This window comes from Physella acuta, unplaced genomic scaffold (assembly GCF_028476545.2).
Source record: "Physella acuta isolate Inbredline_101_S28 unplaced genomic scaffold, ASM2847654v3 ptg000074l, whole genome shotgun sequence".
NCBI classification, from domain to species: Eukaryota; Metazoa; Mollusca; class Gastropoda; family Physidae; genus Physella; species Physella acuta.
The window spans coordinates 792,152-809,799 of NW_026731594.1; the positions used below are offsets into that span (position 1 = coordinate 792,152).

Genomic DNA, 17,648 nt, shown 5'->3' on the forward strand with positions numbered 1-17,648 from the left:
TCACAAATGTAGCCTTTAATTCATAAGGGAGGTGTATTATTTTCGGTGGGCTGGTATTTGTTTACTTAAAGAAAGTGTGCCCCATAGAATACGATGTTCCTTATCTTTGATATGTCGATACTCGGATAAGTTTAGATAAAACAATAGAAAAGCACTGTGGATAATAGATTCCCTGCCTCCAAAAAATGAATAAGCAAACTTCAAATGAAACATAAATAAAAATATCGCAGGGACTGCAACACAGATTGTGTTGCGTTTCTTGTTTTTAATTGTGCTGTGTGTAATGTTTGTGTAGTATTTTCTTTTGTGTGATAAACTGTATTGTGTTGTCGGCCTGCATAGTTTTTTTTTCTTTTGTTTTCTACAGAGTAATATTTGTTGTATGTTTCACTTTAGCGAAGTTATGACGTACACCCATAAATAAATAAATAAATAAATACATAAATAAATAAATATATATATATATATATATATATATATATATATATATATATATATATATATATATGTGTGTGTGTGTGTGTATGGATGGATGGATTAAATAACTAATACGCGTTCAAACACTACCGTGCTTAACGACTGCCTTCGTTATTCGTATAATGTCTTATTGATCTATGTAAATTTATATCCAGTTTCTTGTTCACAAAAAACACTGATGCTGCATTTTCACCCTGCTCGTTACTATGTCGTTCACCAACTTTACAGCTGATCTGTCTTTGATCTTGAAGGCATTTTTGCACTATCGATCATCAGCTATCGCAATGGATCACGGATGAATCAAAAGCTCAACGTAACGGTGACGTGGCGATTAACCCACCATACGATGCCCTAAGTCAGCAACCGCCAAGCCAGTTTGTAATCAGCTTTTACAAAGGAATAATAATTTGTTACTTGATAGTCATTTTATGACATTAATTAAATAACAAAGAATGATGAAGGATTTTATCAAAACAACATAGTTCAAAGAAAATTAAAGTTAAGTTTTTACTCCAAATTTAAGCAAAAAGAAAACATACACTAGGAGAGAGTGTTTCGGAAAGTAAGACTTGGCTTTTACAGGCGTAATATCTTCTTTGTATGAACATAGGTGACGATTGTTTAAAATTGCTGTTGTAGTTTGGCATCAGCGACACCAAAAACCTAAAATTTGGAAAACTGACTTCTATATTTAACCAGTTACTATCGAAATGGCATAGGGAAATAACCGTCTTTGCTGAGAAAATATTTTATTTAAAGTAAAATATGTTTTCTTTTCTAAGATTTCTTTAATTTAGAAACATACATCAAAACTTAAATTTGCTACAGGTATTAAAATAAACGTAGTATTCATTTTTCGACAACACGTTTGCTCGTATGTTATTAAAACTCTTAGTCAAAATAGAGCAAATTTGTTACGAGTAGAACATCATTTGACGTACCTGATCTATTCGTCTTATTGCACACGACCACTTCAGTGTATTGTTCATTGATTTTGATGACTTAATTGCACCTCAATACGCCACATGTCCACGCATACAAGGGATGACATCAGTGCTTACTTTCGGTGGTTTTTCCCTTCATACTATACACATCCAAACACATCTTTTAACATGTCGTTAAAGACGAAACAAAATCAATAACTTGATCTAATCCATGTCATTATTTGAAAATAAAATGTATTGCGGAGAGTGCTGTCATCTAGCAAGACAAATGACTTCGATTGGTAGGCCTATAGCCAGAACAGCTAGTACACTGGGGACGTTTACCAGATACTTAATTCACAAAGAAAATGGAATTTCAGTTTTTGGGAATACTTGGAATAACATTGATAGAAAAATAACAACTATCGGTACAATACAAATTCCAAAATCAAACTGTTGCCTTGTACATTGTTCTTTGTTGGACGAAGTCTATGGAAGCAAATCCAAAATGACCCGAAATGGTATAATGTAGATGGCGTAGAACAAGGGTCTCCAAAACTTCAGCCCGAGGGCAGCATTAACTATCAAATATCAGTTCGGGGGCCAGAGCCAGAATTTTCTTCAAGACATCTTTTCGGGGTGTTTTGAATTTTCTGGGCAAAGTTCCTCAGCCAAATATTCTTTCCGTGGACATAAAAGACCTCCACGGGCCGGATGAGAGGACCTCGAAAGCCGCATCCGGCACGCTGGCCGTAGTATGGAGACCCCTGATATGAACCATCCGAACTGAAACAGTAAATTCAACGTTATCAGCTACAAATATTAACAAACACAACTGCTTGACGCTCGTAAAATGACAACATCGTATTGATTAATGTAAATAAAATATACATTTACCATATTACAACTAATTTAATCTTGACAATATGAACATAATTTTGTAGTAACTTAATTTAGTTCAGTGTGACATGTTTATACCTTGCAGGTAACATCTTTTGTGTATCTGATGTGACTTTCATTAAAAAGCCACCATACAACCACCACACGGCCAACACACAGCCCCTACCGCCAGCCCACACATCCTCCACACAGCCCCACAGCCCCCACACAGCCCCTACCGCCAGCCCACACAGCCCCCACACAGCCCCTACCGCTAGCCCACACAGCCCCCACACAGCCCCTACCGCCAGCCCACACAGCCCCCACACAGCCTTCACACAGCCCCCACAAAGCAAACACACAGCCACCACACAGCCACCACACAGCCCCTACCGCCAGCCCACACAGCCCCCACACAGCCCCTACAGCCCCCACACAGCCCCCACACAGCCCCTACAGCCCCCACACAGCCCTCACATAGCCCCTACCGCCAGCCCACACAACCCCCACACAGCCCCACAGCCATCACACAGCCCCTACCGCCAACCACCACAGCCCCCACACAGCAAACACACAGCCACCACACAGCCACCATACAACAACCACACAGCCAACACACAACCAACACACAGCCCCTACCGCCACAGTGACAGTACCCTAATGGCATTTTATTTGTTCTTATTTTTTGTACATACGCATACTCTGAACTAATTATTATTGGTTTTAAATCGTACACTCAAAATAAAAAATAAACCGGAAGCGATCTCCCCTAAACTTTCTCGAATATTCTAATATAACACTACAGGGGATGGCAACTCGGGATATAGACTTCTAGACATGATTTTTAATCCATTTTAAATACTCACATTTCTTAAAATCTATAATAATAGTTTCGCTGTCTCTCTATCTATCTATCTATCTATCTATCTGTCTGACAAGAACGCTCTAGAGAAAACACAAGGAATTTAAAAACCTGCACAGTAATTCGAAAAACGAAATATGACGTCGACACATTTAGCGTAGAGTAGAACATAATCTCAAACCAGAGAGTGCACACAGTAATGTAATGACGTCATTGAAACATTGAAAAAAAGGAAATGTTGTCTAATCTAAATGGTTTGCGTGAAGAGTTTCTTGCATACAATTCTTCGGGTAGGGGCGAAGCCCCACCCCCGCGTAAGAACGTCTGAGGTGGGTGGGGGTGGGGAAGGGGGGGGTTGAGTGGGGGGGTGGTTTTAATTTAGACTTTTTCCTCCCCGGAGAGGGGTGGGGGGTACTTGAAATTTTCGGGGGCGGGGGTAGAATTTTCGGGGAGGGGCGGACACTGGAAAAAGTATATAATTATATTTCGTTGAATGGGACGGTAGACATGTTTTTTTAGGGGGGGGGGGGGGGGGTTGTGGGTGGGGGGTGGGGGGAGGGGGGGTGTGTGGGGGGGATGGGGGGTGAGTGGGGGGGGTGGTTTTAATTTAGACTTTTTCCTCCCCGGAGAGGGGTGGGGGGTACTTGAAATTTTCGGGGGCGGGGGTAGAATTTTCGGGGAGGGGGCGGACACTGGAAAAAGTATATAATTATATTTTGTTGAATGGGACGGTAGACATGCTTTTTTTTTGGGGGGGGGGGGGGGGGGGGGTGGGGTGGTGGTGTGTGTGTGTGGGGGGGGGGGGGGGTGGGGGTGAGTGGGGGGGTGGTTTTAATTTAGACTTTTTCCTCCCCGGAGAGGGGTGAGGGTACTTGAAAATTTCGGGGGCGGGTGTAGAATTTTCGGGGAGGGGGCGGACACTGGAAAAAGTATATAATTATATTTCGTTGAATGGGACGGTAGACATGTTTTTTTTGGGGGGGGGTGGGGGGTGGGGGGTGGGGGGTGGTGTGTGTGTGGGGTGGTGTGTGTAGGGGTGGGGGTGGGGGGGTGGTGTGTGGGGGGGTGGTGTGTGGGGGGGTGGGGGGTTGGGGTGGTGGGGGTGGGGGTGTGGGTGGGGGTGGGGGTGGTGTGTGTGGGGGGGTGGTTTTTGTTTAGAGAAAAGAGACAGCACTATCAACCTAGCGCCCGGTGTATCCTTCCTCAACGGGCCATTTTTCTCGTAGAATATAATCTCGTAGAAAAAAGAAATGCACACCAAGTGAACGCTAAATAAAAAAGCGCATAATAGTGCGCAATATTATTAGTACTTTATAAATTTACATGCGTTTTTTGAGAAATTGGAAATAGCGTAAATAAGTACTTCCGGTCAACGGAAATTACTCAAAATTTGACAGAAGGTAGAGAATTAGCTCTTTTACTTACATATCAAATTTCATTTATCTATCTGAAATAGTACTCAAGTTATAGACTTTTGAAAAATTCAAAGTAGAAAAAGTACCACTTCCGGTTATCGGAATTCGCTAAAAAGTTGATACGGATCTACGATTTTGATAAAATACTTATATATGAAATTTCACCAGCCTAGCTGTAACGGTACTCAACTTATCGTGTTTACACACGGACACACAGACACACAGACACACAGACACACACACAGACATACGGACAAGATTGCAAAATTATGTTTTTCCGTATCAGTGAGGTGTAAAACGTCGAGATTTGTAAAAATCTCGATTTTTTTTTTTGCACGATTACAATACTTTATCTATACAACGTATATACGAGAAAGTAACAAAATCGATGATGTTATCTGTTTGTTGTATTCATTGTTAGGGCGTGGCGAGGGTGGGTTAAGCTATGAAGTCAATCTACTCTCATGTAGCGCTACTTGAACTCGCGACTATTGAGTGACTAGCACAAGAACTACCGCTCGAACCTTGAATTTAAATCAAAGCTTTTCATCATTTAATAATACCAATGTTATTATAATAGCCAATGTTATTATTGTTATGTAAGTTGCTATTTTACCAACATGCCCAATTTTTATTCAAAATTCCGATTTCTTCTTTCTTCTTCTTCGTTCTTAATTTTAGTTGAAATGCAATTAAGTATACGTGTCAACTGGTTATGCGCCATTGACTCCGATTTTTTTTCTTTTTGTACTTGCTACCATGGGCTTTGTCCAACCAAGAACAAACTACAAGGCGGCAGTTATTTGATTTACGAGTTGTCTCTCCTAGAAGAGTAACTGTCCCCAGCTAACGAGCCTCATCTGCCCAAAGTGTCGACTCGAGACTTTTCGGTTAAGCAACCATGAACTTTACCGACTAGAACACTCCAATCACTAACATTTCGATCTGAAATTAAATTTAAAAAAGAAACATCAACAAGATTTTTTTCATTTATTCACAGTGAGTACGTTTGTTTTTGAATTAAATAGTAAACGCTATGAAGGAAATTTATGAAAAAGCGTTCATATCTATAGGTCCAACGACTGGTAACGTCGCGTTGTATTTCTGTAACATGAGCAGTGCTTCATTTAACGCCTCCTGTCCAGTGTTGACCAACTTTGTGTTCTCTAGACCTGACGTCCATGTTTTATCAAACGACGACAATTTAAAGTATGGAGGATTGTCTATAAGGACATGAGGAGTGTCCATTAAGATGGACAAAATATGTCCATGAAGACGATCAGTAACGACAATCCTACCCCGTTGTAGAAAACTCAATCCGCTTTCCGCTATGATGAAAGATGTTTCCATATCTCTTCTTCCTTCGTTCGTTTTCCAGTCCAACCAATCGGAAACAAGAACGGAAATATTTTTCGGAAACTCTGGAAGAATATATCTGGATGATTCTGTGTCAGATCTACGGAGCCAAACAATGTCGTAGTACGGGGGCATAGAACGGGGCACATGCCCCAAACCAAATGCCATGTCAGGTGCTAAAATTATTTTAACGCCTTTAAAATTGTTTTGGGCGATCTGTAACGATTGCTTGTCCCGAATAAACATATACAAATTAGAACGATTGGAGTAAATTTTTTGACAGTTCTCTAGGCTTTTGTTTGAGTCAGGAAATAACCAAATACTTTGAGAAAACAGGATAGTCTTGTGGTTAGGGAACTGATTCAAAATGGTTTCTCGGACCGTGTCCATGTATGGGTAACCCACCAGGTTACCTCCACCTTGCATTAGAATAACCAAATCAGATATGTTATACTGTTGGCTTATGTTTAAAGCCTTCGTTATTTCCTCTTTGTTTTTGCATTTAAACGTCGAACAGTAGTAAACGATTTTCTTGTTCATCTTCCTTAGCAGCATTACCTCCCCTGCAGCAATGGCCGGGTCCCCCTTGTTCTCGTAGGTCGCTATCTCCATCAACATCACGTGGTTAGCTGTCCCGATGATGTCGGTCATTAAGTTAATTAAAACACGCTGCGCCTCGTTGATGAAATGTTCTGTTGTTCTCATAGTTAAGGCCCTTAGGTTAGTCTCTAGGGGGAGATCAACAAGGCGCTGGGACACGAATTTCTCCAGTAACCAGTGATTATCGCCCTTCATCACATCGGTGCGTTCTGTTGTTATTGTTGTCAATTTTACACACAAACTCAGAGTACAGAAAAACACTAAACTAGACATAATCATCTTCTTATACTGAAAGCGTGATATGATTCCTGAAAAGAAAAATAAATAAATTTAGCTTTGCAAAGTATTTTCTATTAATATTTTAAAAAGAAATCTGTAATATTTAGATACAGTCTCTCGCCATTACGTGAAGGCTTTTTCGCACAGTCCATATTGTTACATTCTTTACAAAAATCTAGCTCTAGCTGTCCGTATTGTCAGCTATCGTCATAAAATGACTTGCATTAAACTTTAAAATCACGATAAAATTGTACAACCGCTAAAATTATAATTTTAAGAAAATCAAAAGTTTAGCAATACAATATGTACGTCCTTAATATTTTAATATTTTCCTCTTATAAAATACCCCCCTTCAAAGAATTTTAACGAAACTCTGTATTAGTGAAAGATGTCATTTTAGGTAATAAATGTTTTTACACTATTAAAACCTAAGAGTAGTATTTTAACTTAACTTGTATTAATCAACATTCATTATAAAAGAATTAATTTAGAATGCAAATCTTACTTAAAATAGCACTCTCGATATCGGCGATTGCAGATGTTTTCTGCTTCCTCACTTTCCCAAACACGTAGATGGCCAAACCAAGTGAGGCCATCAGTAAACCAAAGAAGTTGAACCAAGTGGCCTTACGCTGGCCCCAGCTGTACAGTAGCAGTACAACAATCAGACGTTTGAAAATGTTGGCAATAGAGTGACTCACTACATTCATTACCTGTTAAGAAAACAAAAATGATTCTAATATAAGTATCTTATTAGACTTATTTTAATAGATAATAAAACGTTAAAATATTGGACATATGCTGTTGTTTGGTTCAATTAGTGTAAAGGTAAAGAATAAATTATGTTTTATATGATGTATTTGTAGTGTTGGGTTGATAGACTTATCTTCTTCTTGTTAATCACGTTCGTGCCCAAGACGCATGGGACAGATGAAGTAGAGTTCATCTGATTCATTGACCTCGACATATTAAGGGTTAGTGCGGTCAGCACTATGCTTTCAGCTTTTGTTACCCTAACATAATTTAGGTAGCCTACCCATGAGAGCTGGATAGACTCAGGGACTTTCTACTGGCTTTAACCAGGATTCTAGACTTCCGAGTTAGCTGTCTAGCTCTCTACTGCTAGGCCACACCGTCCCTAATAGGCTTATAGTTCGGGTGAGACATTTCAATGGAAATTGTAACTACCATTTTCTAAAATAATATGACGTATTCGAATGGGCAAACGGTAAACAATTGATTATGGCATTTCTAAAAGTGTGAAAACAAATCTTAAGTGAATAGACCTAATGTATCATAGATGATCTGCTTTAAACATACTATAAATTTATAATCAGATTATGAAATCCAGTATGAACCATACTTGTTCTTTATTTACCGATAAAATCGTAGTTATATTTAGGAGGAATAATAAACGACAAATATCCTATACTTTTTTTTATAGTCTTCATTTTGTTCATTTTTTTTTTGGGTTGCGCATATTTAAAACCAATAGATTGTTATAACGGTCATTAATCACATTACAATTCATCACTCATATTTTGTTTTCATGTATCAGATTTATTTCCATTTGAGACGAACATCAAAACATAAATAGGGTATATGTTTCAATATAATATATATAATATGTTTCAATGTAAATGTATCCATACCTTCAGTACCAGACACAGTGAAATGTAATTGTAGATAGCGTGGCAAATGCCTGAGGCGAACAATGCACTACTAAGAAAAGTCAATGGCACCGGTAATATACCATTTAAATTAATCCAGCTAACAGCTCCGTTAATTACTGTTTCCATGGCAATTAATGCTGTGACGTAAATTGGTTTCTTTAACTCAATCGTGTCTTTGAATTTGGTCAGCTTTAGTGCGATGTTTCGGGTAGTTATTAGAATGTTTGACGTGAAGGCTATCACTACGCCCACGAGATGTTTTGATTCAATTTTGGACGTATCTAAAATTAAATTCAAAACATCAAATAGAAAATAAAACAAAAAAATTAAAGCAAATGAAAAACAAGTTGTTAGCGGTGGTATTGTATAATAACTAAAACAATTCACTTCTCCTTGCCCACACCCCTAAAGCATAATCCTTAGAAAGGCATCAACAAGGTGGAGAAAGAAAAATATAAATAATCTTTATTACTGTATTGAAAATGTACACAGATCTTCTTCTTCTTCTTCGTTCTTAATTATTAGTGTTGAAGGGGATCGAGATTTATCAGCCAGTGGGTTTGAACTCGAGACTTTGTTCGAATTCATCAACCATGAGCTTTTTGCCGACTCGACCACGCCTCGATCACAATTAAGGATACGTGTCAACTGGTTATGCGCAATTGAGGACATTGACTTCGATTTCAGCCTGCTTTGATTTTTGGATATGCTTCCATAGCCTTTGTCCAACCAAGAACAAACTACAAGGCAGCAGTTGTTTAATTTTGGAGTTGTCTCTCCTAGAAAAGTGGCTGTCCCCAGCTAACGAGCCTCATCTGCCCGGGGGTTCGAACTCGAGACTTTTCGGTTTAGCAACCATGAGCTTTACCGACTCGACCACGCCGACCCCTTGTACACAGATAAAAATATAAACGATGGCGTTATACAAATACTGCATGCCGAGTATTTACTTATCAGAGTTATGTATATATAGCTTTTCAAAGCCTACCTGTAAATATGAATGTCCCAGCTATAATCACAGGTATGCTTAGAACAGTTTCAATGTTCATGACCCGCTCAATGAAGACGTAGTGAGCGATTGCCATTGTAACAGGCTCCAGGAGTTTTACGGCAAACACGGACGATGCCTGAAACGATAGTGCAGAAATAGATTTTAGTTATATGACATTTTTAATGCATATAGGAACAGTAAATCTGTGAAACAAAATATACATGCCTCCACCCCAACCCACCTCATCAGCACACACAAAACGAAGACTCATTAAGTTAAAATATCAATCGACAGAAAAGCCTACACAAAATACGTTGCTACACATGACATATATAAAGCGGCCGCACTACTATTCTCTCCATTACCTGTTACAGCTACCCTCCCCACTACCAGCCCGCCTACTCGCTCCACTACCCACGCCACTACCCTGTCACACCACCCGCCCCTACTACCCTCACACAAACTCCCTCAGCTTAAACCTAACAACCTCTATGCAAGCCATGCTGTAATTGGTTGCCAATGTTGACATCACGTGCGTGACAACTACCAATGCCATCTGTCGCCTATCTTCCAACCAGCTGATCCTCAGGGTCACCAAACATGTGATGCACTACATTATAAAACAAACGAAATGGTTAAACATAATCAAGTCATTGATTACAATATCGATAACAATAAATGATAAGCTAAAATGTAGATGCATTGACACTAAAATAAATCGTTTTAACTGTCAGCCATCTCTACCCCCCCCCCCTCCACAACCCCCGGTCTGGTCAAATCGTGTTTTCCTTTTCCAGAGTGTTTAATTATAACTACATTTAAGTTATTACACAATGATTTAATGTCCGAGTAAGTTTGCGTAAAATAATCGCGTAGGTAACTATTGTTTAAGGGACACAACATGTGCTTATAAATTGATTGTTACTAAACAAGAATATGGTTTACTAAATTTACAAAAGAGATACGTGTGTATGTGTCTAGTATGATCATATGAGCGCAATTATATTCAATAAAAGATAAAATAAAAGTATCACCACCGTTGTTTATTACTAAAACAAAATGCACATGCATTTTTACTTTCTCGTATTTACGAAGTATAGAGAAAGTCTGGTAAACGTGAAAAAAAAATCGAGATTTTTGCAAATCTCGAAGTTTTACACCTCCCTGAGTCGGAAAAACATAGTTTCACAATCTTGTCCGTATGTCTGTGTGTATGTGTCTCTGTGTGTGTGTGTGTGTGTGTGTGTGTGTGTGTGTGTGTGTTAACACGATAACTTGAGTACCGTTACAGTTAGGTTGATGAAATTTTATATATAAGTATTATATCAAAATTTTTGAGCGATTTCCGATAACTGGAAGGGGAACTTTTTCTCCTTTGAATTTTTCAAAAGCCAATAACTTGAGCACTATTTCAGATAGATAAATGAAATTTCACATGTAAGTAAAAGTTCTAATTCTCTACCTTCTGTCAAATTTTCAGTATTTTCCGTCGAACGAAAGTAGTAATGTACGCATGTGAATTTATAAAATACTAATAATATCCCGCACTATTATGCACATTTTAATTGGCGTTCACTTGATGTGCAATTCTTTTTTTCTATGAGATTTTATTATATTTTAAAAAGTTCAAGTATCTAAAGTGGATTAAAAATCATGTCTATATCCCGAGTTGCCACCTCCTGTTGTTTCATATAAGAATATTCGAAAAAGTTTAGAGGAGATCACTCCCGGTTTATTTTAATACGTCATTTGCATAATACCATAACTTTCAGGAAAAAAATAGTTCATAGTAACATAAAAACACTATATAAAACGACCAATCTATATATATAATTCTCTTCTGGGAGCCGTTAGAAAACAAGCTACAAGCGCCTCCTTGCAGTCCCCTCTCTTTCTCTCTATCACTATCACTACCACCCTCACCCCACCCCCACATTGTCTGGTGAGTTGTGGTCACGCTAAATGTTTACAAAGCTAAATGTTTACAAATCGTAGAGCCGTAGAGCCGGGTTTCTATTAGGGGCAGATAATTTAGTTCGATTTTAAACTTAGAGGAGGTAACTAAGAAATAACTAAGTGGATGCTGCTTTCACGGGGGGGGGGGGGGGGGGGGTTGTAGGGTCGGGGTTAGGGGAAAGGGGGGGTAGTATGATACGCACCGGGTCGGCTCGTTATTTCATAAAATACAATTTCTATTTAACCCTTTATCTACTGACGGTACTTATAAGTACCACTTTAATTAAGTGCCTGTATTATTTTTAATGTAATACAAATTTTAAAAATTATTGATGTAATTAAAAGTATTATCTCCCCTGAGTCGCCAGTAGTTCGAGGTATCGATGTATTTTGACAACTTTTGGTGTGGCGCCAATTTCAATGTCTTGCTGTATCGGTAGTTTACAATTGTTCTGTAACTTTCTCACACACGTTCCTGATTTCCCTTTGTTTTACCTTATTCTTGAAGTTTTTATCCCCAAGTATTTTTATTGGCATCTCCAATAGTCAGGCAAACGCGTTTAACTTCTAGTTATACAATTTTAATAAAATTGTTTTGTAGTAGATCGATGTTTACAAGTGGACTTATAAGTACCGTCAGGGCACACGGTAATTTTTTTAGGATTTTTAGGAATGGCAGATTTTTTATGTGGACTGACATAAATATTATTTTGATTATCGAAATGTTCTCAAAAAGTTATATTTACACATTTATAAGAAGGTTAGCATATGGTTTACCTAAGAAATATTGTAATTACATGATTTCTAGTAGTAAAAGAATAACAAGAATAAAGGTAGCAGTTGCAGGTTCGTTTACTAGGTTTAGTATACTTCATTTGTATACCAAAGCCTAGTACTAGTAGTAAGATTTAATTTGTTAGTTATATTTACTGCAATAAACTGTCTTGCCTACAATAACTATACATTTACGTAATGTATACCTGTAGACAAGTGATAGTCCATACTTCTGCATATAGTATAGATCTATATGGTACATTTTAATCCGTAAACAGGAAACAGTAGGTCACTTCGGCTATCCTAAACACATTGAGTTAACTTTTATTTATGAACTTTACACTGTAGTGTACACTTGTCATAACATTCTAGTAGGCTAGAATTATACTAGTATTACTAGTAGTGTGTACTGAATGACTAGGCTTTTGTTTGTTTATGCGGCTCATTGTAAGTAATAGCTACTGGAAGCTTCCAGCAAAAGCATGTTCAGTCTGGCAACCGTTGCTATACCAGAAAGACCACAGACAAGAATGAGGGAGCATTACATGTCGGCAACTTTTGCTGTGTTTGAGGTCTATAATGTGTTCCGATAGAAAATCCAATAAAAATCGTACTCAAAATATACTTTTTTGCTGTATTTAAGTGTGAAAATTACAAAAGATGATTGTTATAATTATTGCCATGTTGTTACTTTATAAATTGTATAGTTTGTTCCTGTTTTTTTGAAAAAATGTCCTGCATTCCTGACGGTACTTATAAGTACCAATATCTGTTTGGGCCATTAAAAAATATTTAAACGAAATTTCCTTCGACATACGCTTTAAATGTGCTAAAAGCAATATGATAACACATTGTTTAAAAAAAATTTCATTCAGAACCTAATTCCGTAAATAAAGGGTTAATCCGTATTCTTCTGAATTAAACACTTCTTCATGTATAAAGGAGTAGGGCGCTGAAGATCTGATCTTAAGAAACAACACTGCAAATCTATATTGATAGGCACATCTTTATACAACACACACCAGCTACACACCAGCGGTGTGTATAGTGAGATCAAGCGCAGCCAAACGTGTCAAACTGCGTGACGATGTACACACCAACCACCAAAGGTCACGTATAGCAGGTACAACTACAAGGGCGCTGATTTACCGATGACAAATTTTGAGCTTTGTTACTGAGAGTTTGTATACATAGACATAGACTAGAAATGACTAGAATGGTGTGGCCATTGATTTGGATTAATCTGGTTTATGGCTGGTTAACATAAGGCCTATACTTAGATTATATATAATGCACTAACCTGACCATTGTAAGCATAGAAGCAGATACAATGGTGTGGCCTTTCTTTTGGATTACTCTGGTTTATGGCTACTTAACAAGTAGGTCTATACTTAGATCATATATAATGAATTAACCTTTACCATTGTAAGCATAGAAGCAGCTACAATGGTGTAGCCATTCTTTAGGATTAAACTGGCTTATTGCTTAAAAAATATGTAGGCCTTTTCTTGGATGTATAATGAACTAACCTGTACCATTGTTAGCATTAAAGCAGATACAATGGTTTGACCTTTAATTAGGATTAAACTGGCTTAATGCCAAAAAATATGTAGGCCTTTTCTTGGATGTATAATGAACTAACCTGTACTATTGTTAGCATAAAAGCAGATACAATGGTATGCTATTCATTAGGATTAAACTGCCTTATGGCTTAAAAAAATATGTAGGCCTATTCTTGGATGTATAATTAACTATCCTGTACTATTGTTAGCATTAAAGCAGATACAATATTGTGGCTATTCATTAGAGTTAAACTGGCTTATTGCTAAAAAATATGTAGGCTTATTCTTAGGCCATGTATAATGAACTAACCTTTACGATTGTTAGCATTAAAGCAGATACAATGGTTTGACCTTTAATTAGGATTAAACTGGCTTAATGCTAAAAAAATATGTAGGCCTATTCTTGGATGTATAATGAACTAACCTGTACCATTGTTAGCATTAAAGCAGATACAATGGTTTGACCTTTAATTAGGATTAAACTGGCTTAATGCTAAAAAAATATGTAGGCCTATTCTTGGATGTATAATGAACTAACCTTTACCATTGTTAGCATTAAAGCAGATACAATGGTGTGGCTATTCATTAGAGTTAAACTGGCTTATTGCTAAAAAAAAATGTAGGCCTATTCTTGGATGTATAATGAACTAACCTGTACAATTGTTAGCATTAAAGCAGATACAATGTACAGACTGGACACACTGTCGGCGGCAGCCTGTCTCACGATGATCTCAGCACCGGTTAAAAAATATTTCCCGCACTCGTGGCATAAGAAAGACGTCACGGTCCATGCTACCAACACAAAACCAGGCCAAACATACACCACAGAGGTTCCGTAACTCCACATCCTGTTGAATGAAATATAAAGCATAAAAAAACAGTGCTAACATTATATACTTTTTATGTATATTAACATGTACAGAAAGTCAAGCATAAAATATGTTGATTTTACGTTACAGTTTTTTGAAACATGATTGAAATAATATATAGTTTCTTATATATGACAGATAATGGTTTACAATCAATAGGAACAGAATGATTGAAAGTGTATATGATCTTCACAGCTAATTAACAGATAATCACAATGATAGTATATGCGTGTGTGTTTGCATACAGTTATAAACAAGTATACTATATTTTATTAGTTTGTATATATATATATATATATATATATATATATATATATATATATATATATATATATATATATATATATATATATATATATATATATATATAAATATATATATATATACATATATAAACACATATATATGTGTGTGAGAGTGTGTGTATGTGCTTGTGTGTGTGTGTGCGTCTGTGTGTGCAGGAAAAAGGTTCAATTAGAATTATTTTATCATTACCTGTTTTTCAGAACAACAATTTAAATATCTATATTCAAGAAAAAATCCCTAAACGTTGTTTGCACTACCAGCAAAAACTCCGTTTGAGTCATTAGAAACCATAACACTGCTCCAATGTATCCTGCTGCTTAGGACCCGAAAGCACTTGTGATATTCAGTGTGGAGCTTTTCTATACGTGCGCTTCGGATGATAAAAGGGTATTGTCGACTATATAATGCCGGTACATCAAGATAGGAATGTAAAAGTTAATCTCGTATAACCTAAATCGGCGCAACCTTAAGTGACATAGAATAATCAGGCGTAAAGTTAGGTAAAGAAAAGTAAGGTAAGGTAAGGTAAGGTAAGGTAAGGTAAGGTAAGGTAAGGTAAGGTAAGGTAAGGTAAGGTAAGGTAAGGTAAGGTAAGGTAAGGTAAGGTAAGGTAAGGTAAGGTAAGGTAAGGTAAGGTAAGGTAAGGTAAGGTAAGGTAAGGTAAGGTAAGGTAAGGTAAGGTAAGGTAAGGTAAGGTAAGGTAAGGTAAGGTAAGGTAAGGTAAGGTAAGGTAAGGTAAGGTAAGGTAAGGTAAGGTAAGGTAAGGTAAGGTAAGGTAAGGTAAGGTAAGGTAAGGTAAGGTAAGGTAAGGTAAGGTAAGGTAAGGTAAGGTAGCTCGACCCGACTCAGCTCATCCCTTGTTGCTCATTTGTTTTTTTGCGCTTTTTTCTCTAAGCGCATTTTTGTGTGTGCGCATTTTTCTAAGTGCGCATTGTATTTTGTGCGCATTTTCTGTGTGCTCTTTTTTCTGTTGCTCATTTTTCAGATGCGCATCAATCTGAGAATTATATATATATATATATATATATATATATATATATATATATATATATATATATATATATATATATATATATATATATATATATATATATATATATATATATATATATATATATATATATATATTAACTTCGTTTTTAAAGCTCTATTTTTATCCTAGAAGGAAGACATTGGAGTTCGCAGCTATATGCAAGGTTAAGCTGTCAACGTTTTTTGTGCACTTGAGAACGTCGACAGCAACCCGTCCCTTGAATGGAACACTGGGCAAATGACGATCGGCGATAACGTCGTGAACCGGAACGTAAAAAAAAAGAAAAAGAATGTATTTTTTTTAATATTAACGAGTTTTTAGATATACTGAAAAGAAGAAAATTAAACAAAATAAGCTTTTGGTGAATTAACGGTCAAATCTTTACGTAGTTTGATTTTATTCCCTGATTTTAAGTAAATTAAAACGTGTTTTTATACAGTGTTTTCAGTTAGTTTTATTTTCCACTTGATAGTAATTCATTATAAATTAATTTGACACTAAATCTATATAGCCTTTTACTAAAAGTATGTGTGTTAAAACCCTACTAGTTGTTTGCGATTTCTAGAAGACAGTTAAGTTTCCCTTCTTCGTGTCGACGCGAAAAAATCAGACAACCGTGACAAACAGGTCACTCTAGACGGCGAACTGTTCGGCTAATATTTAATATTATTATCTCCCCTTTTATAATAGGATATAGTAATGTTTAAATTAAATTTCAATGACTAAACTAAAATGATATTTGTTTGAACAATCGATTTTGTCAGTAAACCGAACTTTTACTGTAAATATTGACTGTATGTCTTTCTATACTGCAAAGGGGATTTCGTTATTTTTTGTTGAAGTAGCTTTAATTTAGTTAAAGAAACAAAAACCATTAGGTATTTTAATTTCAATATGCCTGCGTTTAAAATAAACATAATTTATATCGAAGTACTAATCCGCTAAATAAAAAAATATTTAAAAAATATATAATTAGTGGAACTTTATTTTTTATACAGATAATTTGTTTTCTCAAAACTCAACACACATCAGTGAAAAAGCACCTGTACACATATATTTTTTGCATAATTATGCTGTCCCTGTCAAGAAATATACCCAACTCCGCCTTAGAAATCTATCTTCTATTAAAAAAAAATAATCAATGATGATCAAATTTATTTTTAACCTTACAAATGTATCCACTGATGCGTGTAAAATTTCAAAAGAGGAATATAACATTTCTTTTAAATGCAAATTTATACAAGCAGCTAATTTATATCGATTTAATTGAGTTAATATATCTCACAAAACCTCTGCTTGTGACCGCCATTATGTCGGTATAATACTGTATAAGACCACATCGCCGATTATCATTTTTGCTCAATTAAATCAATAGAAAATAATAGAAAAAATAAAACTTGGCAATAGAATTAAATAATTATAATAATTTACTTTCAATTGTTTTAATAATCGCGTTTAAAATATTTTGTGAGTTCATACGACCTCAATAGAGCCTAGACCGCGTACGTCTATGTATTTAACTCAAGTAAGAGAGCTCTACATATGTTTTCCTTTGTTGTTAATGTGCTGCAAATCTGCTTCAAAAAATCGAATCTTATTGGGGTTATTGTTCTGTAAATGTTGTTAAGGGTTAAAGGATCACGATTTAGGTTTGATTGGCTAGTCTTGGGTTTAGGCAAGGGATAGAGTTAGT

General features: G+C 36.5%; 2 protein-coding genes across 2 annotated transcripts; one reads left to right on the top strand and one right to left on the bottom strand.

The window, feature by feature from the left end:
- The first annotated feature begins 1,908 nt into the window (after window positions 1–1,908).
- LOC131952982 (DNA-directed RNA polymerase II subunit RPB1-like) lies at window positions 1,909–2,990 on the top strand. The gene is made up of 2 exons (XM_059315954.1): window positions 1,909–1,921; window positions 2,386–2,990. The coding sequence occupies exons 1-2, from the start codon at window positions 1,909–1,911 to the stop codon at window positions 2,988–2,990; spliced, it is 618 nt and encodes a 205-aa protein (XP_059171937.1).
- A 2,613-nt stretch (window positions 2,991–5,603) lies between these two features.
- Window positions 5,604–15,235, bottom strand: LOC131952989 (uncharacterized). The gene is made up of 7 exons (XM_059315967.1): window positions 15,112–15,235; window positions 14,400–14,595; window positions 9,943–10,065; window positions 9,453–9,591; window positions 8,444–8,745; window positions 7,297–7,504; window positions 5,604–6,820 (listed from the first exon to the last, which is right to left on the bottom strand). Exons 2-7 carry the CDS (start codon window positions 14,592–14,594, stop codon window positions 5,604–5,606), a joined length of 2,184 nt encoding a protein of 727 aa, XP_059171950.1. The 5' UTR covers window position 14,595; window positions 15,112–15,235.
- Between the last annotated feature and the right edge of the window lie 2,413 nt (window positions 15,236–17,648).

What these genes read in the sequence shown, in the direction of transcription:
- LOC131952989 (XM_059315967.1), bottom strand. Translation starts at nt 14,594, where the DNA reads ATGTGGAGTTACGGAACCTCTGTGGTGTATGTTTGGCCTGGTTTTGTG. An exon ending in TGGGACATTCATATTTACAG is followed by an intron (nt 8,746 to 9,452) that starts GTAGGCTTTGAA and finishes ATTTAATTTTAG; the next exon opens with ATACGTCCAAAATTGAATCA. An exon ending in TATCGAGAGTGCTATTTTAA is followed by an intron (nt 6,821 to 7,296) that starts GTAAGATTTGCA and finishes TTTTCTTTTCAG; the next exon opens with GAATCATATCACGCTTTCAG.